Source organism: Arachis hypogaea, chromosome 15 (genome assembly GCF_003086295.3).
Source record: "Arachis hypogaea cultivar Tifrunner chromosome 15, arahy.Tifrunner.gnm2.J5K5, whole genome shotgun sequence".
Lineage (NCBI taxonomy): Eukaryota > Viridiplantae > Streptophyta > Magnoliopsida > Fabales > Fabaceae > Arachis > Arachis hypogaea.
Window position 1 is genome coordinate 4599255 of NC_092050.1, and position 24909 is coordinate 4624163.

General features: G+C 33.7%; 5 protein-coding genes across 6 annotated transcripts; 2 read left to right on the top strand and 3 right to left on the bottom strand.

Annotated features, from left to right (window-relative positions):
* Positions 1-645: 645 nt before the first annotated feature.
* Positions 646-6005, top strand: LOC112747718 (beta-galactosidase 13-like). 2 transcript variants are annotated; one of them, XM_025795898.3, is made up of 19 exons: positions 646-928; positions 1492-1587; positions 1701-1813; positions 1917-1983; positions 2068-2160; positions 2268-2411; positions 2498-2592; positions 2670-2775; positions 2882-2966; positions 3098-3216; positions 3298-3462; positions 3551-3729; positions 3844-3950; positions 4041-4150; positions 4253-4360; positions 4442-4543; positions 4662-4807; positions 4994-5339; positions 5446-6005. In XM_025795898.3, exons 1-19 carry the CDS (start codon positions 746-748, stop codon positions 5569-5571), a joined length of 2490 nt encoding a protein of 829 aa, XP_025651683.1. In that variant the 5' UTR covers positions 646-745; the 3' UTR covers positions 5572-6005. The 2 variants fall into 2 exon arrangements, with proteins under 2 accessions (XP_025651683.1, XP_072074588.1); XM_072218487.1 differs by having other exon boundaries at positions 4994-6005.
* A 213-nt stretch (positions 6006-6218) lies between these two features.
* Positions 6219-9447, bottom strand: LOC112747721 (3-dehydroquinate synthase, chloroplastic-like). Its single transcript, XM_025795902.2, has 8 exons — positions 8910-9447; positions 8278-8428; positions 8023-8190; positions 7639-7865; positions 7205-7328; positions 6883-6945; positions 6623-6766; positions 6219-6538 (listed from the first exon to the last, which is right to left on the bottom strand). The coding sequence occupies exons 1-8, from the start codon at positions 9224-9226 to the stop codon at positions 6407-6409; spliced, it is 1326 nt and encodes a 441-aa protein (XP_025651687.1). The 5' UTR covers positions 9227-9447; the 3' UTR covers positions 6219-6406.
* A 1729-nt stretch (positions 9448-11176) lies between these two features.
* On the bottom strand, positions 11177-13413 carry LOC112747758 (protein GAMETE EXPRESSED 1-like). Its single transcript, XM_025795947.2, has 6 exons — positions 13091-13413; positions 12276-12863; positions 12077-12203; positions 11777-11963; positions 11522-11669; positions 11177-11435 (listed from the first exon to the last, which is right to left on the bottom strand). The coding sequence occupies exons 1-6, from the start codon at positions 13408-13410 to the stop codon at positions 11177-11179; spliced, it is 1629 nt and encodes a 542-aa protein (XP_025651732.1). The 5' UTR covers positions 13411-13413.
* A 2156-nt stretch (positions 13414-15569) lies between these two features.
* LOC112747723 (L10-interacting MYB domain-containing protein-like) lies at positions 15570-17293 on the top strand. Its single transcript, XM_025795903.3, has 3 exons — positions 15570-15718; positions 16215-16568; positions 16636-17293. The coding sequence occupies exons 2-3, from the start codon at positions 16215-16217 to the stop codon at positions 17185-17187; spliced, it is 906 nt and encodes a 301-aa protein (XP_025651688.1). The 5' UTR covers positions 15570-15718; the 3' UTR covers positions 17188-17293.
* Positions 17294-17326: 33 nt separating this feature from the next.
* On the bottom strand, positions 17327-21451 carry LOC112747720 (protein ALTERED PHOSPHATE STARVATION RESPONSE 1-like). Its single transcript, XM_025795901.3, has 4 exons — positions 20292-21451; positions 19914-20125; positions 19304-19527; positions 17327-18542 (listed from the first exon to the last, which is right to left on the bottom strand). The coding sequence occupies exons 1-4, from the start codon at positions 21031-21033 to the stop codon at positions 17759-17761; spliced, it is 1962 nt and encodes a 653-aa protein (XP_025651686.1). The 5' UTR covers positions 21034-21451; the 3' UTR covers positions 17327-17758.
* Between the last annotated feature and the right edge of the window lie 3458 nt (positions 21452-24909).

The following is a 24909-nucleotide window of genomic DNA, read 5'->3' on the forward strand; positions in this document are numbered from 1 at the left end:
AATATTTATGTGTTTTTTTTATATAAGATTTAGATATTATATTTTATATTAAGAAATATTAAAGGGAGTTAATTTGAGGTTTTAGTGTTAAAAAACAAAAGATAGAGAATTGACTTGTGTTAATTCAAATATAACTTAACATTTTTTATATTGACATTTTATCACTTTTAAATTTTTATGTATGATGTATTTTTACACTTTTAATTTTTATTATTAAATATTGCTAAATATTTTATAAATATTTATTTTTAAATGTTTAAATAACACGATTGCAATTTCATGCTTCCTATGCTGCCTTCAAATACAAATAAAATGAAACGAAATGGAACAAAAAGCAATCAAACTGCTTGACTAAAAACTTAATCCAGAAACAACAATATTTCAGGTGGGGATTTAAATTCCACGTGTGATGCAGAGAAGCCTCAACCATTCCAAAATTGTATGTTTTGACCAAGTCAGATTGTCAACAATAGCTAAATGTGAATTGGACAAACAAACTGAAATAATTGTCACACACACACACATTAGAAGCACCGAAATATTCTCCTAAGTCACATAATTGAAGGGCTAATCCGTGAGTTTTGATTACAATATAGTAGTGTTAATGGATGATCCTTCACATATACTCAAAAAACATAACATATCCTCTCCTGTTATGCACAAATTCTCTATGTTAGAATCTGAATTAAATGAGTTGTGTTTGAAGTTTTGACCATTTTTTTTGGGAGAGCTTTTTTGTTATGATATGATGTTGACTATTACAAGTAGAGGTTTGTTTCTCACAGCACTTGTTACACAGCTTTTTGTCTCAGTTGTTTCAAATGGTCCAGCCAAGGGTGTTACTTATGATGGGAAGTCATTGTTCATCAATGGCAGAAGAATGCTTCTCTTCTCTGGTTCAATTCATTATCCTCGTTGCCCCCCTGAGGTACACATAACACATGCATATTTGCCATATTGTCTATGTATATATAATAATGTCACTCCTATTTTTGATTAATAAACGAAAGAGAAAGTATAAGGAGCCAATGAAATATTTGTACAATGTGTACAATTGAGGTTTAGGGAGTATTAGAGATATAACCATTAGTATTACCTTTTCCCATCAGTTGAAGCTTTTGAGATGAGTGGTATTATGACATGGTATTAGAACTCTAGATCCGAAAGGTTAAAAGTTTGATCTTTGGTGAACCCCAAAATCAGTTTAAGCTTTTTGGGATGAGTGGTTTCGTGACCTAAGATGTTTATTATCCCCATTACTCGGATGGTTATTCTGGATAGTATGAGTAATGTTCATTTTGTAACTCAATAGCTCATTGTACATATTGTACACTCAAACCATTGGCTCCCTAGCAGTACTCTAAACGAAAAGTTATACATATATATTACATAAATTCAATAAATGCGAGTATAATTTACTTTTTAATTTTGACAAGGACATGGAGACTTACTATATGTTTCATTTGCTATACTTTCATCTATTTTGATTAGATGTGGCCAAATATTTTCAAGAAAGCCAAAGAAGGAGGGCTAAATGTGATTCAGACTTATGTCTTTTGGAATATTCATGAACCAGTACAAGGCCAAGTAATCATGTCTAAAGTGTTTAAGTACAAAGTTTGTGTAAGATTATTTTATTAATTATTCTTTTAAGTATGCTAATTAATGCTAATAGATTAGTGTTTCTTATCCTATTGCAGTTCAATTTTGAAGGAGACTATGATTTAGTGAAATATATAAAGACAATTGGGGAGAATGGTATGTATGCAACACTTAGAGTTGGGCCATTCATAGAGGCTGAATGGAATTATGGGTATGGAATGAAAGTTTAGTTTCTTAATTCTAACTTAATGATTGAAATTACTATATAATACCATTGATGCTCTTCTCAATTTGCATTGTTGGCAACATTTCAGAGGATTGCCAGTATGGTTAAAACATGTTCCCAACATTACATTCAGATCAGACAATGAACCTTTCATGGTAGTTGCTCTAACTTGTTGCTTTAAGTCACAGAATTTCTTCCTGAAATAGCATAAATGAACTTGATTGTATTTGTATATGCAGTATCACATGGAAAAGTTCACCAAAATGATCATAAAAAAGATGATGGATGAGAAGCTTTTTGCCTCTCAAGGAGGTCCAATTATTTTGTCACAGGTTAACAATTGAAGTGAGAATTAAATTGAAGTTCAAAAATAATAAGTATGTACCTTTGATCAGAACACAAGCTTTACATTTTCACTGCTGTTTTTCTTCTTTTTCAGATTGAAAATGAATATAACACAGTTCAAAAGGCATACAAAGAACACGGAACGGCGTATGTCCATTGGGCGGGAGACATGGCTGTTGGCCTAAACACTGGAGTTCCATGGATTATGTGCAAGCAATCAGATGCACCAGGTTCAGTGGTAGGTCATGCAGTTCCTCTATGATGGCTTCTTTTTTATCTTCTGAATGAAAAATTGATTGGAAGAAATCAACAACGGTTGCGCAGATAAATACTTGCAATGGAAGAAACTGTGGAGATACTTTTGTTGGCCCCAACAGTCCTAATAAACCAATATTATGGACTGAGAATTGGACAGCACAGTAAGTGTAACACTCAAGTGATGACATTAAAATGGTGCTAGGTACTTTATTCATTTGGAATCACTATCTCATTACAGGTATAGAGCATTTGGAGATCCTCCATCACAAAGAACTGCTGAAGACATTGCATTCTCCATTGCTAGATTCTTCTCTAAGAATGGAACTCTTGCTAACTATTATATGGTGAATAGCGTTTCAGTAATGGATGTTGCAAAGTTTAGCTGTGAAACTTAGAATCCAAAAAGATTTCCATTTCCAATAACACTTTTGTTTATCTTTTGCTTGACAGTATTATGGTGGAACCAATTTTGGACGAACAACGTCGTCTTTCATAACAACTCGGTACTATGATGAAGCTCCTCTTGATGAATATGGTTAGGCATGTTGGACTTGGACCCTCATAAAAATTTTATTTTGGTTGCTTTAGATTGCAGAATGAACCTTTATTTGGCACTCCATAATTCAGCTTTCTTCATGTCTGAGGTGCATTTGTTTGTGAATTTAGGACTGCAGAGGGAACCAAAATGGGGGCATCTGCGAAACTTGCACGACGCTTTGAAACTAAGCCAGAAAGCTTTATTGTGGGGAACTCCATCACTGCAAGAGTTCAGTGATGATACAGAGGTAGGCCTGTGAACTATGGAGTAGTTTACATCAGTGTCTTAGGCTGCATTGTTGCTTATTATGGGAATTCTTTGTTTGTAGGCCAGAGTTTATGAGGGGAAAGGAAACACATGCACTGCTTTCTTGTCCAACAACAACACTTTATTGGATGCAACTGTGGAATTTAGAGGAGTCAAATATTACCTGCCGCCGCGTTCTATAAGCATACTCCCCGACTGCAAAATAGTTGTCTACAACTCAAGAATGGTAGTATACACGTTCATGTTCTCATCTTCTAAGTTGTGAGCTTGATGCCAAGCTAAGCTTTAGTTCAATCTGATTCAATTTTACTTAGATTGTTTCCCAACACAATGAAAGAAGATACAAGGATTCAAATATTGCCAATAATCTCCAATGGACAATGTTCAAAGAGACCATTCCTACCCCAGATACTTCTCCTCTTAAATTTGTAGAGCCTTTGGAGCACTTCAGCACAACCAAGGATGATTCTGATTATCTATGGTTTACAACAAGGTAAGTGGAAATCCTTACCAGAATATCAAGAAATGGTTCTGAACTTCTCACTGGATTGACTTGCCTTTCCTTTCCTTTCAATGAATCTGTTGGTGTTCTTTCTCCATGGCGCAGTTTAAAGTTGGACGCTACTCAGTTAAACTCGGCAACTGGTCGCCTGGTGCTTGAAATAACATCCCTTGGTCACCTTTTGCATGCATTTGTGAATGGTGAATACATAGGTAATATTCTTTCTAAAGAGACTGTCCTCTACTCCAGGGCCTCATCTTCAATGTGGCCTTGACATCTCTCAATTTGCACTGTCATCATAGGATCTGGGCATGGGACCCTTATACGAAAGAATTTCGTCTTCAAAAAGCCGATATCCTTGAAGCCAGGAATAAATTACATATCAATCTTGGGTGCAACTGTTGGGTTCCCTGTAATACTTTCATAACTTCTTGTTGCCTCATTTATTATTCATTCTTTCCTCTCAAGCAGAGTGGTCTAGGAACTCAAAACATGTCTTTCTTAATCACTCTAGGATAGCGGATCCTATTTGGAGCACAGGGTCGCTGGTGTGCGCGCTATAACCCTGCTTGGCCTTAAAACTAGTCCTCTTGATCTGTCGAGAAAAGGATGGTCACATAAGGTGTGACAATAAGTACTTCACATGCACACAATTATTCCCTAGTGGATAGTTTTGAGACATAAAGTTACAATTGTGTTGCAGATCAGCTTAGATGGCGAAAAAAACAACATTTTCACAGAGCAGGGTTCTCAGAAGGTTAAGTGGACTAAAGCCGACAAGGGGGCGGCTCTTACATGGTACAAGGTATTCTTGTTTGGTAAAACATGATCATGTAACAAAGGAGAACATGAATTTGAAATCAAAATGATAGGTAAAGAACCAATTTATCTAATGCTTGAAATGTATGTTCCATCAATAACAGGCTAACTTTGATGCTCCTGAGGGAAATGACCCTGTTGCTATTCAAATGGAAACCATGTCCAAAGGCATGGTTTGGGTTAATGGAAAAAGCATTGGGCGTTATTGGCCATCGTACCTCTCTCCTCTAGGAAATCCTTCGCAGGGCATGTCAGTAATGTGCTATATAATATTACTTCCACCCACTTTTAAGTGTCATTTTTTGGATGTATTTGGAAACTGTTTCCAAATGCAGCCGAGAAATGACACTTAAAAGTGGGCAGACAGAACATGCAATCCGCAAGATATACAATAACATGAAACCTAAACTCTTATTTCAATATTTTTTGTTCCCAGATATCATATCCCAAGAGCTTTCTTGAAGCCAAAGGAAAATCTAATAGTTGTATTAGAGGAAATGGGAGGGAAAGTAGAGGGTATCAAGATCCAAACCGTCAATAGAGATACAATTTGCAGCATAGTAAGGGAAGATTATCCACCAAATGCGAAGACATGGAGGAGAGAGATGGGTGTGGTAAGCACCAAAATGAAGAATCCAAAACCAACAGCAAACTTGGCGTGTCCTGAGAACAAAATAATTACTCACGTTGAATTTGCAAGTTATGGTGATCCGGTAGGCGAGTGTGGACATTTGTTCCCTGGAAACTGCACTTCACCAAATAGCCAGAAGGTGGTTGAACAGGTAAAACAACTTAACCAACCTTTATGTTTTTTTTTTTTTAAATTTTACAACTCGCATGCAGGAATGCATTATATTCAGATGAAACATTCTTCATGTCATTGTGCAGTATTGCTTGGGAAAGGCAAAGTGTGCTGTGCCCCTGGACAAGAATATATTTGACAAGCAAGGAAAATTATGTCCAAATAACTTAAAGACTCTTGCTGTTCAAGCACACTGTGGCCACCAAACCTGATGCAGCAAAGTGGATGTGGATCCTCAAAAGTAAGATTCTCATTTTAAAGGGTAAATGAGGAATTTCATCATTGGATCAATAAAGAGAAGATGAGTCTTGCTTCTAAATTCATTGATCCAAAGGTAAAATTTGCTTACTTTATCCTCTAAAATGATATCTTCGCTTCAAAAGATCCTTGTCCACAGTGAATAGTCTATGTAAGGTAGGCACCAGGAGGATCAGAAAACAATGTCCAACACTGGTCTGACATTTTTACATGCAATCTTTTTGCAGATTTAGGTAGTCTATATGAATCCTTTTAGCCGTTGTTATGAGGCTATAATGTGATTTGGTTCATCACAGGCTAGGTAGAAAAGTTGGAAATTTTTGTCATGGCAAACCAGCAAATGTAACCATATTTCTCAAGAATGATAACCAATTATAATATTTATTTACTTGTGTACATCACAGTTCTTTTTCTATATTATCCACTTGAAATGAACACTGCCTATTTCCAAACACCACAAAGAATATGCAGCTGTAAAAGTTAGCTTCTATTAGAAACTTTGCCGAATCTTCATGACATTAGAATTAAAGTAACCATCTTTAGTCTTCAAGTCACCGTGTTCTGGAGCACATTTCAGCAAAGTTGTTAGCAACGAAAAATATGGGAATAATATGAGCTCTGCCCAGATAATAATTATTGACCAAGCCTCGATTTTTTAATGTAATACACTCTTGCTTGTATAATGGTAGTACAAAGTGTGACATAGCGAGAACACAGGAAAAAATACACGAGACTATCATGAGATACAAGCATCATTAAAAAGAATTGCAAATATATCATAACCCAAAATCAGGATTTACAGAATGCATGAAGAGTATCATCTAGTGCCTTTCTATCATAGTCCCCAGTGAAGACACAATTGCCCAGAGGACCCTTCAGAAGGATAAGTCTTAGCAACCCATCTGCTACCTTCTTATCAACCTGTCAAACCAAAACGAATCAACCATTGAACAAAACAAAAGAAAATCAAGCATGGAAAGAGTGGTAAAGTGTCGAGACCCTTACCGCCATCACAGATTTGAACATGTCCACCGTCATGATTTCAGGAGGTGTAGTAGGTAACTTAGCCTGTTTTAAAATGTCTCCAACTCGTTTCACAATCGAATCATCAATCCAACCTAAGCGATATGACATGTCAACAGCCATTACCTGTATACATAGACATACAATTTCCATTCACTATGAGAAAAAGTGGGCAAGAATAAAAACACAAATGTTCCTATTAAGGGTTCTATTTGAACTTTGAAAAATAAAGAATAAAATACCGTGCCAGCTGCAACAGCCTCTCCATGAAGCCACTGCCCATAGCCAACTCCAGTTTCTATTGCCTTTAGTGGCGCAAGAAAGAGAAAAAAAAGTTAGGAAATTACAGAAGAATATTCTTGACAACCTTCAGTACTAATTTTTTTTCAAACAATCCATGTTTTCCATATTTCTATTTACTCAATTTCAATTCTGATTACATTATCAGTTTTATACTTGCTCGAGAAGAAATATGCATTTATATCCTCAGTTATACAATTTTTCAGGATATCACATAGAATAATACAATACAATACAATAACCAGTAAAAAGAAAATCACTCACATGACCAAATGTATGACCCAGGTTTAATGTTGCTCTCATTCCACTTTCCTTCTCATCTAAGGAGACAACCTCAGCCTTGTTTTCACATGATCGCTTTATAGCATATGCCAGTGCCGCAGGATCTCTGTAAATGCAAGCACTAAATTGTTAGGAATGGAAGAATAGAAAACCACTACAGAAGAAACTGCACAACGTTGTGATGAAAAGTAAAAAGAAGACAAAGCGAAAAGCATGTGAAATGCAATAAGCAATGAGAAATTGTAAAATACAAACTCGAGAGTTGTGACACATTTTTTCCCTTCCCGCAAACAGCACATTTTCATATCACTTCCATGGTTCCACCAATAATATTATGACCCATGAGATGCTTCACCTCTTCTTACAAACTTCATATGCAGGATTGTTAAAGTACAGTACAGTACTTAAAAGTTTACCTTGCCATTAATGCCTGCATATTTTTCTCTTGCCACTCAAAAAATTCTGCATCCCTAATAAGCCCATACTTTATAACCTCTGCAAAACCTGATGCTAGCTCCCTATCTGGCAACGTATTCAATGTGTCTGTGTCAATAAGCACACATTGGGGTTGGTAAAAAGCACCAATTAGATTCTTTCCAAGACGATGATTTATCCCAGTTTTACCACCAACTGATGAATCAACCTGAGAAAAAAAAATACACAATCTAATGAATAGTGAAGAACAGTAACTTAGGAATTGGAAATCAGAACTATTACCATTAGATGGAGCAGCAGCAAAATCAATAGAGAATTAAAGAAAATCAAGAAAGGTGTGAGGGGGACAGAGAGAAGCAAAAGACCTGAGCCATAACAGTGGTAGGAATCTGAATAAAATTAACACCCCGTAGAAAGGATGCAGCAGCATAGCCACACATGTCTCCAATCACACCTCCTCCAAGGGCAACAAATGTACTGCGTCGGTCCAACCGTGACTCGATGGCCTTGTCAAAGACTTTCATAAGCGTATCCTATCAGTTGAATATGCAATCACCATTTACACAATTTCCCACGGGAGCCAATAAACACAAAAGTCAACTTTAACGAGAAAGACCTACCATGTCCTTGTACTGCTCGCCATCCGGCAAAATTACACTCTCGACTGAAACGTTTGGGTTTCCCTTTGTTAAAGCATCAATGACCTTGTCTAGATACAATGGTGCAACCGTGTTATTAGTGACCACAAGAACCCTCTTTCCATGGACATGCCTATCACACAACAACAAACTAGTAAGAACAGAGCACTTCAGAATAATATAAAATGAAATATAATCCCCCATCTGAATGGCAAGTTTGAGTTCTCAATCATATTTTTAGGTATGGGATAACACACTACATAATTAATTTGAGAACGGAGAAACCGGATATCAAATAATAATTAAATATACACTACAACAATACATCAATCAAAGGCATCCAAGTGTCCTATTGTGACACTAGCACAACCCTGATCAATACAATTATATGATTGCGATGAAGCATGGTTGACTGATATAAACTAATAATATGAATATCTTCCTTTTGTGCACAATTTTGGTCCATTGCAGTGACTTGGAACTTCCAACCAATACCGACATTTACATCATTTGAGCGATCAAGATTCAAAAACACAAATTTGGCAATAATTAAAGACAAGAAAAAAACTGGGGATGCCATAAATGAAAGAAAAGTTTGAATTTGAGAAATTCACCTCTGGAGAAGCTCGGGTTTGTGGAGCAAGGCGGATCCAATATAAATGGGGTAGCTGCGGTTGCCCAAATCGACGTCAACGATGGTGGGTTCATTCTTGGAAGTGACGGGATCCATAACTTGAGCTGAGCTAGCGCAAATCCTTGATTTCGAAAGAGGGACACTTTGACTGTGAGAACATCGTAATCCGAAGTGGGGTGGCACCAAGTTCGGTTTTTGAAGCGAGGAGACACGAGTGGGTAGCTTGGAGGCTGTTGTTGGGGCTGCGTGTTTGGCGGAGAGGGAAAGGGAGAATTGGGTGGCGGTGGAAGAAGCCATTGAAGGTCCTCAGGAGGAGTATGAGGTTGTTGATGATTGTGGGTTGGTGGGTGAAGAAGGTGCGAACATGATGAGTGTGTGAGATTGAAATAACAGAGCCTTTTTGTTTAAGACAAGACGAAGATCGGAAGGGTGTGTGGGACTGTATGGGTAGGTGAGGGACCTGAGTTGGTGAGTTAAAAATTAGACTATCAGTATGATTCTTTAATATAATAAATGATAGATGCATTATATTTTTTTTATCAATTTATCACATAAAATTTAAGAATAGTATTTATAGGTATAATTAACTATTATAGCGTCTCTATTTATAAAAAAATATTAAGTAAATAATAATTTTTGGAGGGAAGCTTCATTTATTTTGATAGAATTAGTAGTAAATAAAAGTTATATGAAAATTCAAAAAATAATGAATGCTTTATTATCTAAAATTACATCGTTTCTATACTCATGTGACAGTAAGTAAAATACACTCACTACTAGGGGTGGAAATAGGCCAGACCAGACCAGGCTTTGCTTTTAACAGGCCTGGCCTGTCATACAGTTGATTGGTCTGAGCCTGGCTTGCAGCCTGTTATAGGCTCTTTATAAAGTACTAGGTCTGGCCTGGCTTGAAGCCTGTTAAAAGGCCTGATAAGTTTTTTTTACAAAAATAAAAATATTATTTAAAAAATTATTTTTTAATAAAAATAGTTATATGTAATATGTCATATATTTAATATTTATAAAAAATTTTAGACTTTTAACATATTTAAAATATACAAAAATATTTATAATAAAATATAATAAAATTAAAATATCTCATAATTTTATTAATAATAAATAATTATTTATATATTTAATTATATTTTAACAGGCCCAGGCCGGCCTGACAGGCCTATAAGACTAATTAGTGAGCCTGGACCTGGCCTATTAATGTATTAAGGCTTTTAGAAGAGCTTGGGCCTGAGCCTGTACCTATTTTATAATAGGCCAGGCCAGGCTAGGCCAAACACAGGCCAGGCTGCAAGCCCCTGGCAGGCCGCCTGGCCTTTTTTCACTCCTACTCACCACTATAGATAACAAAATACATGGACAACTCTATTTCGTTTCGCACTATCTATTGACGGAATGACATATATGTCAGTCATGTCTACTATTTGCTATGGTACAGGACCTAATAAGTTTTTTTTTCAAAGACTAATTAGTCCGAAGTCGAAACCCTTGAAGACACAATTGTCACTTTATTTTAAAAACTAATTTGTCACAAACTTGAATATTTAAGAGTTTATTGTTGACCAATAAATTGTTGTATGAACAAGATGAGATTCGAATTCTAGACAAAAGAGTAACTATTCATGCTATAATAGTTTCCTTGAAAAAATAGTTAGACAATTTAACAAAGATGATTATTTATACAAAAAGATATGATTACATGAAAATGATAACCGAAAACTATTAGACCAATCAACATATTTGATTAAACTACTTAATATAATTAATATCATATTAATATTTTAACGGTTGTTTTCAAAGAAAAATACTAAAAAACTTGTTTTTAGCTATTACTTACCTATCAACTCAATTCTTTTAGTATAATTTTTTTAGTCTAATAATTCAACAACATATTTTATCTTATACTTTTAAATATTAAAGACTAAATAATAACAAAAAATAATAAATTTTGATGATCCTCTAAGATTCCTCATCTTCGAATACTAACAATTTCATATGAGTAGTGCATTTTAATATACTTGGTTTTTAAGTTTTTACCTTTCACGGTGAAAAAACTAGTAATCAACTTAAACTTGTTTATACTTTTATGTACATAACTCTAAAATCTAAATCATAGAATGTATACATGTATTTCTGCATCAAATTCAAGTCTTATACATATAGATAGATAATTCTTGAATGATGAAGTTCTACAATTCTTAATACAAACTAGCAATGCTTGTGGATCAAATTCAATCAAGGTGAGCGACTGTGACTGCGTCGACGGAGATTATATCTCATATCTGAAGAAGATGTGATTGAATACTCTCCAATTTGTTCTGGAATTGTATAGCTAGGATCATGAAGACAATCATCATCATCTGATAAATCAGTGTTTATCCACTGAAGCCAATTTATATCACTGTCTTCATCCAACAACTCTTTTTGCATTTGCATGCCGTTAACCTTTTCAACCAGAGTTAGTAGCAACTCATGGTTCAATTTTTCATAATCCCTACAAAATTTAATCTTCATAGGGTTATTGGATCAAGATTAGTCTTGTATAAATACCCAACATTGTTCTTTGTAAATATTAATCACCTGTATGTGAAAACTGCATATAGAAGTTGTATTACAGCAACTGCCATGAAGAATGATCTAACCATATTCACAATCAAGGTTTGTTGCTCAATGTTATCATAAGCAAATCGAAAAATGGATATTTCAATGAAGAATGTGCCACAAAGTCCTGAAATTAACCAATCACATTCACATTTAGCCAAGAACTTAGAATCAATCAATTAAATTTCTAGAGTCTAGACTAGAAAAACACATAACTAAGGCTTGATTACATACCTATGTATAACCGTGGCCTAACATTGTATGTTTGTTTTGTACTAGTTAACAAATAGATGACGAAGCTCGACATGGAATAGACGAAGAAAGCCTTGATTCCTCGCGATTCAAGCAACATTGCATTGTGCAGAGCAAAAAGCTTGTCTAAAGCCAGAAACATGCTTGCTTGCTTTGATTCAAAAGATTCCTGCAGAATAAAAAAATTGAGAACTTTAGATGAAAAAGTAAATATGAACATTGATACAAGGAATGGGAATAAACTACATAGTTTCTATATTCTAACTCTAAGAATTTGCAAACCTGAGCAGCCAATATTGTTTTAGAATTTTCCATTAAATGATCATGAAGTCCTTGAATCTGCTTCTGCCTCTGAATCAACTCTTCATGTTGCTTATGTCCATATTCAGCAAAGTGCTCTAAAGATTTTCTGCAGTATGATAAACAAAGTAAGTATAGTTTCCAAAAATGTCCTTGAATTCACATTTGAAAACTTATCTACCTGCTCTCTTCCATTGCTTTCGATTGAAACTCTGATAGAGAATTTAGACTCTTCAATGCCATGGATTGTCCATCTAGAACTAATTGTTGTTTATCTAAGGATTCTCCAGCCATATTCCCAATATCTTCAGCTTTTTCTTGTAAGATTGTCATCTTTGTTGACATAGCATCTCCAAGTTTTATAACCTCTCTCTCAATTTCAATGGCATCATCCCTTAACTTGTTTATTTCTTGCCCCAAATGAATGTAAGAGTCCTTGATCATTGCCACCCCATCTTCCAAATTCCTCTTCATACCTTCTTGTCCCTCCTTCAATTGTAATTGTGATGCTGAAATTTTCTTGGTTTGCTCATAAACACTTTCTGAATGCCTCAATACAGTATCTACATGATTCTCCAAACTTTTAGCAGTGTGAGCAACTTGTTGAGTATAAACATCAATTGAATTTAGGGAATCATGAATTTGGTTTGAACTTTGTAAAAGACGTTCTGATTTTTCATCCATGCTATCTAACTTATCCTCCACATACTGTGCTGAACTTTTCAGTTCCGTCACAAGCCTTTCAGTTTCATGCTTAAATGCATAAGCCCTAAAGAAACAAGGGGGGTACAAAACATTGGTTAACTATCACTCAATATTTTTCATCAATTCAAAAACTAGAGATATTAGATACAATGATAAAGTCTCAAGCTTTCTATCTTATCACTATTTTATTATATTTGGATTAAGATCATGAGACACTAACAAAAACAGTAAAAAAAATATAGGACAAATTGATAATGTAACCAAGATATTGTATGAGAAATTGCACTTAACTGTAACTGATGACAAATGGAATTTGTTTCCAAGTAAAATTCAAGGTAAACCTTATGAGCAAGATCATCCAAGTTTCTTAGACATTTAGCCATTGGAGATTTTGGATGACATTTGTCAAAGGGTGTTCTACCAGAGTCCCTTTGAAAGCAGTCACTAAGATGCCATGCAAGTCTTGACCTTTTCTCATTGTCAGCAAGAATCTCAGAACACCCTGCAAAGAGATGCTGATAAGCATTTAGCCAACATGAGTTAGAGTCAACCATTTTGTTCTTTGCATTCTCTACCAACTTCACTCCTTTGCTGTCATGGAAGCCTTCCATGGAGAACTCAGCAACAGAACCTATAGTAGTGCTGCCTTTGTTGGGAAAAGTTTCTTCTTTACTAAATGATGCTGATGATGATGAAAACCAACCCCATGACTCACATCCTAATGAGAAAGAGAGCAAACTAAAGAGTAGAAGATGGTAGCAATTATCCATTAAAGAATTTTATTGGTGTGATCATCATCATCATCATCATGGTTGATCGTGATATATTATGAATGGAGAGTCACGTTGGTTTGCAAAACAGTGCAAAGGTTTGTGCCTTTTCATGAATCCATGTAACTGGAAAATGGAGGGGAAAAGAAATCACCGCAATATATCAACAAATTAAATTCTCATGAATAAATATATGAATTTCTCGTGAATATTTTCATAGAAAATGTTATTTGCACGCCAAACTGTAATTTAAATTTCATGTTATAAATGTTATAAATGTATATATTGTTTAACTCATTTTAATGTATATTTTATATTTTAATATATATTTTATATAAGTAGTTGATTTTGATTTAAATTTTTTTATTAATTATTTTACTTTTTATATTTACAATAAATATTGAATGTAAAAAAAAAATAATATTAAATATTATCTATTTTATTTATTTAGAGTTATAATTAAATTTGATATAATTATAGTAAGTATCTAGAATTAATAATAACATGATATAATTTTAAGTTATATAATATAATAAAAAAATATAACAATTTATGTATGCTTCTTATATAGTAATAATATTATATATATATATATATATATATTTATATATCTCCTCTTTTAGCTCTTTCCTAAAAATATTGGCATATAATTAATGTCGATAACATATATATTGAGTAAGTATCTCTATTGAATCAATCATAAAGGTTAATAAAATATAATGGCATAAATTTCACCTAATTATAACAAGTATCTCCATTGAAAATATTTACTAATTATTATCCTGTATAATTAGTATATATATATATATATATAAGAATTAGTAGTGAATTATTACAATTATTTATCATCTAGAAAATTCGTACTCCGGACATAGAACTTCTTCTATTTATTATTTTTCATACCTAAGGGATACAAACTACGATTCTATCAACAGTATTACCTATGGTAGATTATGTAATGAAATAATTTAAAAAATAAAAGCAAGAATTATAAGGTTATGGAAAGTCACATCCAAATTTGACAAGAACAAGACGACTTATATAGAAATGGTTCTCATAAGGTAAGTTGATTATTTTTTATGATTTTTTCAAGTGATGCTAGGTCCATTTTATAAATATTTTTTGTTCATATTTTAACTTTATTTGATAAGTAAACCTTGCACGAATCAAAGACAGTGCGATTTTATAGATTTATAAGTGTGTGCTAATAGCCTTTATATTTAATTTGTTTTATAGTATGATAATAGCCAATATATTTGTTGGTAGATTTAACTATTACTATATTATTTATGATCACATTCAATATATATGTCGGATTTATTGAAAAAAAGTAGATTATTAAAACCGATTAATAACTATTGTAGAGTTAATTTAATTAACACTAGATTAAAAAAACAAACAATACATAACATATTACCTTTTTTATTAATCAAATTATTATAATTTAAATTAATTTTAAAAAAATAATTTAAAATTATAATTTCAATCTTATCACGTGTATGGCATGGGTAATTACACTTGTTTAGATGATTTATGAGTTTCAAAATTAATATAAAAATTAAACAAAAATAATTTATGAACATGAAAGATAAATTATTATTATTATATATGGAAGGATATATCTAAATTTTATGAATGAAATACAGATATGGAAATATAATATAGATGAAGTTGTCTATTACCACTTTTCAATTATGGTTTTGATTTTGATATATTGGTTGTTGAATTCATTTTTAGAATTCAGAAATATTATCACTTATTTTAGTTTTAATGTAAAAATTTACGTATAATTCTTTTTAATATGAAGTTAATAATAAAAAATTATTAGATGATTTAATAAATTTAATTAAATTATTATTTAACAATTTTTAATTATAAATTTGATATGAGAATAATTGTAAGTGAATTTTTATCTAATCTTAATTGTATCATCCAAATTTAATTTTAATTAAATTATTTTAATATGATAATTTAATTTCATTTATATGTTTTAAGAAATCATCATTAAAGAAATTTACTTTGCCCAAGTGGCTTGTTTGGAGTTTCCCTTCTTCGCAAACGGGTTTTGTTTTTGTTTTCCATGATTCTCAGCGCGTCCTCCATTGTTGTAATCTCATCGTAATGGGAAGATCGCGGGTTTCTCTCTAAGGTAATTTTACTTTCTTCCCTCTGCTTTAGGGTTTTCAATAGGAAAAAAAGAAACATTTTTTCTTAAATTATTTTATTTGAAATCATGATTCTATCAGAATATAATGCGTGACTCGATATGCATTTGCTACCCTTGCTTCTGAATGGTGTAAAGTTTCTGGCTTTTCCCCATTTCATGTTGTCTGCTATGCTTGCCTAGTGAATTGGCATGTTTGAATTGTTTGCAACTTTTGGCTGATCAATCACTTTTATGTATTGGAGACTGGAGAGTTCTTGACTTCATATACAGGAATTATCATCAGTTATAACTAGGTTACTTAAAAAAAAGTGGAGCATTTGGCCTTTTTCATTGATTTCAAGGTGTCAATGAATTATGGCAATGGAATTTAGGTTTTGAAATATTTGTTATTGTCTTGCATTCTTTCAGTTATTGATAAACATAGGTTCATTATTCATAGTCTTGTTATTGACATTCTCTTGCATGTGTGTGACTGTAGATGGCAGGTCATGTTACCAGATCAAAAAGACTGGAGGCTCAGCAGCAGGAACAGTCGAGGGCAAGGTGGACGACGCCACTCACCAAGATACTTGCAGAGCTGATGGTTGATCAAGTACAAAAAGGGAACAAACACAACAACTTATTCAACAAGAAAGCATGGAAATATATTTGTGATGGATTTTACAACAAAACAGGCTTGAAATGGGACAAGGAACAACTCAAGAACAGATATTCAGTGTTGAGGAGGCAGTATTCTACTGTGAAATCCATTCTTGATCAAAGTGATTTTAGTTGGAATGAAGCCACAGGGTCTATAACTGCCAGTGATGAAACTTGGGCTGAATACATCAAGGTGAGTTCCTTACTTATGTTTTCTGTTCTTGATGAAAATATTTTATTCACTGTTTTTGGAATTACAGAAACATGCTGATGCTGAGACACTAAGAACCAGTGGCTGCCCAATCTTCAAAGAACTATGCACAATATTCTCTGAGCCAGCAACTAATGGCAAGCATGAGCTTTTAACTGTATCCGAGGTTGATCATACTCCTAGACCTCTTTGTCCACAGCCCTTGAGGATGCATCAAGAAGAGTCTTTGTCCGGATCACAGGATGAGGATGATGCTAATGATCCTGAAACACCTCAACCTAGCACACCTGCTGCTGCAGCAACTTCCAACCGCAAAAGAGGGCGAAAAGGAATGAACGATGCCATCACAGAAGCAATATTGGAGATGGCTGCAGCTTCAAAGATGAGGGCAACTGCCATAGAGCAATATAATGCTAGATATAGTATGGCTGACTGTATTAAGGACTTGGATTTGATGCAAGGTGTTGATCAACAACTATATTTTGCCGCTTTAGATCTCTTCAGCAAACCTATTTTAAGGGAGATCTTTTTGTCTCTCAAAGACGATAAAAGATTAACATGGTTGCGTAGCAAATGTGCTAATGCATCCAATAGGAAATGACTACTTTGATCACAGCTTAATCCTAGGTGTTACAAAATTATAAACAGTTTGATCACAATATTGCTGATCTTTTAGTGTTAATATATTAAAGTTTGCATGACCAAAATATAGGCAACCATAGTAAAATTGGAGTTGATAATTTGGTCGTCTAATGCATTAATGACAATGCAAGTGAATTTTTTAACTTTTTCTGATTCCAAATAATGCCTCAGCTTAAGAAGCATGTTACATTCACTCAACATAAGCATATCCTAAAAGGAAAGCAAAACCATGGTTACAAACTTTTCCTCCTAATTTCAACATTTATCAAGTATGTGTTATATAAACAGCACAATGTAAACAAACCAAGTGAAATTCTAAGCCGAAGTTCATTCAGCTCCTTTGCCCAGCAAACTTTGCAGCTTCTGCTTCCACTGCTATGAGGATTCAGCACTAAAATGAGTCATACAAAAATACTGAGTGAAATTACATTGCACTCTTTCATTTGCCTTCCCGATAATATTACTAGGTGTAAGTACAATTTATAGATATGTTTTGCAAGGGGATCATCTATACATCCATGTCAATTCTCCTATGGCAATATTCTTTTCAATTCATGTTCCTGTCCAACAGCTTTGGCCTTGTTGTATACAGACTCAAAAACCTCAGTGCACAAATTTGAAAATCCCACAATTCCCTGAAAAACATGGGGGAATGACATCTGCAAGTTGTTCAATGTCATCGCCCGTGTTACGCTCACTGCCTTTTCATGTTTAGTCTTCTCTTCTTCGGCCTTCGCTCTCAAAGATTCCACCTTAGCACGCTTCTGGCTGACGGGGTCCTTGGTCCGCATGGTACCAGAGGACTCTGGCATGGAGTATGGACCATATTTGCACTCAAGAGATCGAAGCTGAACAACCTTCTTCTCGAGCTCTTTGAATGCAGAATCTGACCTCTTCTTTTGTTTATGCTCCTCTGTCTGTTGAACTACAATTGCATGAATAACAGTCAACAAGCTTTTAATTCCTTCGGATGCGACCTTGTCTGGTATGCGATCAACAGCGAGGTTCCATTCTTCACAGAGGGCATATATCTTTGACTCCTCGGTAGTTCTGCTCAGTGGGGTTCGGCCAAACTGGAAAAGGCTGAGCCTTAGCCAGCCTGTGAGGGATTGGATATAATCTCTGTGAGCCTTGAAGAGGTTGCAGAAGGATTGGTGCCATTGCTGTACTTCAACCTCAAGCTGAAGAGTCGACTGCCGATGAATCTCGGAAGTTGGGGTAGTCGATGGTATGGTATTGATGTATTCCAGCTGCTGAACTATGTGCTTTTGAACTTGATGGCATTCATACATGCTCCGCCACATGCACATTAATCTGCCAATGTAGGACACACCAGATTCTGAGTGAGAGTAATAACTCCATAATAATCAAAGGAAAAGAGTAAGATCAAGTTTCTTATATCTATATCTATTTTCTCTGATTCTAAAATCAGATAACAACATGCGAGCATTTTTTTTAACATGGGTAACAATCATCTCAAGAGATCTTATTATCTCATTTGAGAACTAGGTGAAATGGATATTAGAAATTCTATTTAAAATTTTTCCTTAATCAAAATGTTCCACTCTGTAATATAATTTACGTCATTGTGAAATGAATCATCAACCTAATAGGAACAGTGGTACAACATTCTTAATCCTCCAACACACAGTTATTGGCATGGTACTTCTTGTCAAAGTAAAACTAATCAAATAAAATACAAAAATAAATAACATCCCATCTTATCATATACTACATAATGATAAGGGATTTAGAAGCAATATATGCGATGATTTTAAGTTTGATTAAAAAAGAGACAACGGTACACGCAGTACTTATCATGGTCAAGGATGTTGGGAGAAGCACAAAATAAGACTGTATTATTACTGATACTGATCCTAGCAGTTGACTTTTCAACCCTCTCCCCTGACTCCATGAGAATTGAGATAAAGAATTTCAATGGCAACAACATGCAATCTCTTCTCAGTGCTTGATAGTTCTACAAGGCCACGCTAGATTCTACAGACTCAAAATCTAGGGATAAAATTGAAATGGACTCTCAAATATACTAAATCAGAAAAAATGAGAAGACTAACCCTTTGACAAGATCAATGAGTTGAGGGCAGAGCTCTATTTCTCTTAATTTGATGATTTCGGAGGAGGTGGTTTCAATGGCCTGCGAGGCAACTATCATCTGTGATTCTAATTTCTCGACCTCTTTCTTTGTCTTTTCCGTCTTCACATAGTCAGCCCTCTTCAACTCAAACTTCCTTAGCTGTGCTGCCTTCTTCTCATGCTCCATCTTTATTATCTTAGCATTCTGCACACAACAATGTGAAGTTAAATCAACAACAACAAAGTCTTGTCCCACTTTTTGGGGTCGGATACATGAATCAATCGACACCATTGCGTCCCCGGATATTAGGCGGAAATCATCACATAATCAATCAATCTAATATGAAATCAGGACTTACTCTTCAACTGATTTTAGATCTTATTAGAGAGGTTTTTCTGTTATCAATGTTGCCTTTGACACCAAAAAGGGAAATGCACAAAATAGACTAAAGAGAAGTCCTATTGGATGGGCAGACCCACATCAAGTTTATGCTCCAAAAAAGAGAAATCTTCATCATTTTCATCTACTTTTCTTTTTTCCTTTAATTATTTAAACATCCAAAGAAGCTGACTGAAAATCTATTTTCATACCTTAACCTCTTGGTACAATTTCTTCTCCCATGCATATAACCTCTCCACAGTTGAGCAGTGACCACCACTGCCGCCGCCGCCACTGCCAACAGTATTACCCCCAAAACCACCCACAGAAAGAGGATTTTCCTCAGCCAACTTGCCAAATCCATTCAGCTTCGGACTCGAACTCCATGTCAACAGCGACGGCCATCCATAACCATACACTTTACCTAGGATCAAACAAACAAACAGCAAGCACAACAAAATACACCCTTCAAAATTCAGAAAAGTTCATTTTTTTTTTGTTTTAAGAAAAAGACCAACTTGAACAATCAATGCGAATAATAAAAAAGAATAAAAGAAGCCCATTTTTTGTTAAATGCTTGTGATTCTTACTTCCTTTGCTCTGATGAGAAAAACCAGAACTTGGAACTTGAAGCAGCGACGAAACTTGTGAACCAGAATCAGCGGCTCTGAGAAAATACTCATCAAGCTCCTTTATAACTTCAACCAGATCTTTCGTGTTTCTTGAAACCACCATTGCAAGCTCGCTCTGTGTTCCCTTCGAGAACCCACTCACCATCGACGGCGGAGCCGTCACGCTTGCCGCCGCACCACCGCCTCCCCCCGCCATAACCACCACCTCCGACCCCGTCGTGGTGGTTGCCGCCTCCCACTCCTCCTCCGTCGCCGACCTCGAAGACGGCGGCGGCGGCGCCTGTTGCTGCTGATGCATGAACGGCTCCCAGAAATCCCAACCGGAAGTCGGCGGCGGCGGCGGAGGAGGCGGCGGCGGAAGAGGGGATGCAGTCATTGACGTCGTCCAAGTGTCGGAGCTCGGACTCATGGGAGGCGGAGGAGGCGGCATCGGAGCCGGAGCCCGCGGCGGAGGAGAGGGGAGAATAGGCTGAGGGTCCGGCGGAAGGTGGTGGTGAAGATGGTGAAAAACAACGGTTTCAGTTTCGGCGTTTGCGAACTGAAGCAAAGCAGAACCAGTGGCACGAAGCGAACGAATGTACATAACATGCGCAGCGGAAAAAGCGTGTCTTGCTTGAACAAATTGTTTCATGTAACGCTTCCTTGATTTGCAACGTGACACTGTCTCTTCTCTTTCTATCCTCGAATGGCAGCACCCCATCTTCTTCTTCCTCTTCCTTCTTCCCTCAAGAGATCAACTTGCTTCCGCACAAGACTAAAGCTCCTTGCTTTTTCTTTTTTTGCTGTTTAATATAAAAAATGGTATGCAGAAAAGTGTGTCTCAGTGAAGGGTGGTTCTCGTTCTGGAAAAAGTAGCCTCGAAGTGTGGCTCAAAGGCACTTTCTTTTTGGGGTCTAAGCCATTCTTCTTTCACAGTTCAGAGGTAGATATTTTTTTTTACTCTGGTTGAAACCAGTTGAATCTAAACTAGCATAGTGTGTTTAATGGAGCAGAGACAAGAAGAGAAAGGGGAAGGGGGAAGAGGTAAAAGGAGTGGTTGGGAATGGTACTTTTGTTTTTGAGGAGGAGGAAGGAGTAGTAAGTACTAAGCAGTAATAGTAGCAGACAGGGACAATGGAGCTTTGGGCAGAGAGCCTGCTCCATAAAGAGTTAAAGACACTAATTTTATTTTCACTAAGCATCAAAATTAATCCTTAAAAAATTTTAAATTGAATATTTTGATTTTTTTTTTAAATTTACTATTAACAAGTTTTTGTGATAGATTAACTTTTTAAACAAAAATAATTTATTTTATAATAATATTTATTAAAAATTAAGTTGATTTATATTTTAAAAATATAATAATATAAATTCTTTAAAACTTTTGATGTATTAAAAATATAAAAATTGTATTTTAATAATTTTTAATAAAATATTTTTTTATTATGTTCTTAATTTATATTTTTAAAACACAAATTAGTAAAATTTAAAATTAAATTATTTTACAATAAAATTTATTATAAATTTATTTGTCTAATATGTATATCAAACATTTTATTATAAGGAATAAAAAATTAAATTATCTCGTAAAAGTAATTCTCAATTATTTTTAAAAAAATATATAATTTATTAACGATAAAAATTTTTTATACAAAATTTATTAGAGATTAATTTAGATATATACTGTTTTATTTTGGTTTTAGAGGATAATGTTAACCAAAGTGTTTAGTACTTTAGTGAGAGACGAGTATGGAAAAAAATGGATATATCAGCCATAAATATTTTTGTTGTATTAAATAACAAGAAATATAGTAAATTGAAATATATTGGAGACTAAATATTTAAATTTATTTTTAAAAATTTTAAATTGGATAAATATTTATTGTTTAGAAGCTTTTGAGATAAGTTAATTTTTTATAAAAGGAAATTATTTATTTTATAATAATATCTTTTAAAAAATTTAATTATTTTGAAATAAAATTTATTGAGAATTTTATTTAATATATTTATTAAAAATAAAAACTATTTTATTTGACAAAAATAATTTTTAAAATAATAAAAAAAATTATTAAAAAGTCTAGTAAAAAAAATGCAAGAAATATATATATTTTTCTCCCACTTTGCTATTATAAATGTTAAAATTCAGTGTACATAACATGAAAGAACATGCATGGTGAGTATAATTTCTTAAGTTTTAATTTTTAGGAGCGTCATATATATGCAGTAATAACCATCAAAAAGTGAATTTAAATAGAATTAAGAATTATTCATCAAAAATAGAATCAGAATTAGGTGTTAATTTGCAACAGAGGAATACTCAAAGGTTTATGATCATTGATCTAGATAATTTTTCAATATTTTAAAAAATATCCTTTTAAATATTAAATAAAATTAAAATGAGCTTAATTATTGTTTTAAGAACAACATCCTCCCTCATAAGTCATAAGGTAGACCATTTTCTTTCCTATTATAATTGATAGCTAGATATTTGACAAGAAGTATTAGAGTAATATATATTTTAATAAATTTAACCTTTCATAATTCATACTATGATTATTAAATTTTTGTACATCTCTCGGTAGTGTCTTTACTGCTATATTTAAAGGAGAGATTAAGATGGAGAGATAAAAACAAAATACAGAAATAAAAAATTAAAATTAAATTAAATTTTATATTATATTTAATATAAAATATATAAAATTAAGTTATATCTTAATATTATATTTGATTTAAAATAAATATAAATATAAAATAAAAATATTTATTAAAATATTTTTAATTATTAAAAAAATATTGTTAAAATTTTAATTTTTATTTTTAGAATTTTTAATTTTTTATATTTTTATTTTTTGAAAATATTAAAAAAATTAAAATTTTGTATTTAATAATTAAAATTTTATTTTCAATCTCAAATTACTAAATACAATATTAAATTTTAATATCTTCTAATTTTTAAAACAAACATTACCTCCATGCCTCTCATAAATTTAATAACAAGAAGAGTTAAAAACTCATGAAAAGCATCGTGGTCGGATTGAGTCTGGACAGTGAGTCAGTGATACACTTCAATCTAATTGATCTACGGAAGACAGATTTAGTTTAGCTAATTACTTCGGAGTAATATGTGAAGTTTCAGTAAAATTTTATTTTCATCTTTCTTAAAATTCAGCCTTTTCGGTCTTTGTAGAGGAAGGAATATATGTATGTATTAATAAAATAATACAAGAAAAACGTCGAGAATCATCGAATTTAACGTCAACGATTACCAGCGAATTTTGTATTGGATACAAAATAGATTACATTTCTTAAAAATGTTTACCGTCAAATTTTATATTCTGATGCTAAATCCAACGGTAATTAATGACGCGAAATATGATATTATTGGCGCCATAATTACCGGTGAAATTTATCGTCGGATTTTGCTGACAGTAAATCGATTTAATAAAACGCTGTGTTTCACCAATTTACCGTCGGATTAAACTGGTTTAAAATTCAAATGCGAACCCTCTCCTTCACTTGTCCTCTCTCTCTCTCTCTCTCTCTCTCTTTCTCTCTCTCTCTCTCTCTCTCTCTCTCTCCTCGTGCTCCGCCATCGGAGGAGGTGCTGCTAGCGTTACCGTCACCTGCTAGAGCCTCTGGTGTTATCGTTGGGGAGGTTGGGAACGCTGCCGCTGTTTTTGGTAGCCACTGTCATCTGTGTCGCCGTCACTACTGGAAACACCATTGCTCCAGCATTCCGCAGCCACCATCAAAGATAAATTTGGCATAGATTTTTAATTTTATTAAGATTTTTATGTGAGTTTAGGGTTTTTGTTAAATAGTTTATGAAATTATTGATTAAATTAGTGTAATGAAATTTGTGATTAGGGTTTAGTATAGTTTTTTTTTTACTATTTTTCTTTTTTTTTTTGTGACTTTAGGGTTAGGTATTATTTCAAATTGTTGACTAAATAATGGTAATGGAGTTTGTGGTTAGGGTTTCGTTTGTGGTGTTTAGTTTTCTCTCTTTTTTAGTATAAGATTTTGTTATGTATTTTATTATCAAATTATTGATTAAAATAGGGTAATATAATTTTTTATTAGAATTTTTTTTATCTTAATTTAACGTAAATATAAATTATAATTAAGTTAATGTAGGTTAAGTAGGGTGAGATTAATAGTGTTTGACTTTGTGTAGTTTGTTTAATTAATTAGTTTCACCTTATGAGTTTAATAAGTTTTTTTTTTTATTAGGACAATGCTATTTCTCTGAAATTAATTGGATTTCGCTTCTTCTGTATTCTGTGCATCCGTGTTTCAAGTAGGTTTTCTATCTCTAACTATAATCAATTGTTTAAGCTTTATGTTCGACTTACTTTTCCTATGATAGCGTTCTAGGACGAAAGTAGGAGAAAGTCGCGTAGAGGCGCCTTTTCGAAATCCTTGTTTGTTAGAAAAGTGTGGAGTTATAAGGGATTGCGCACTAGAACGGTTAGGATTTGATATGTTATTGAATTTGTGTTTGTTCTAATATATGCTTGCAGTTATTTTCTTTGTAAAAATTGTTATATTTATTTGATGGATGTCTCTGAGTTAAGGGAAAATTCTACTAAAATTT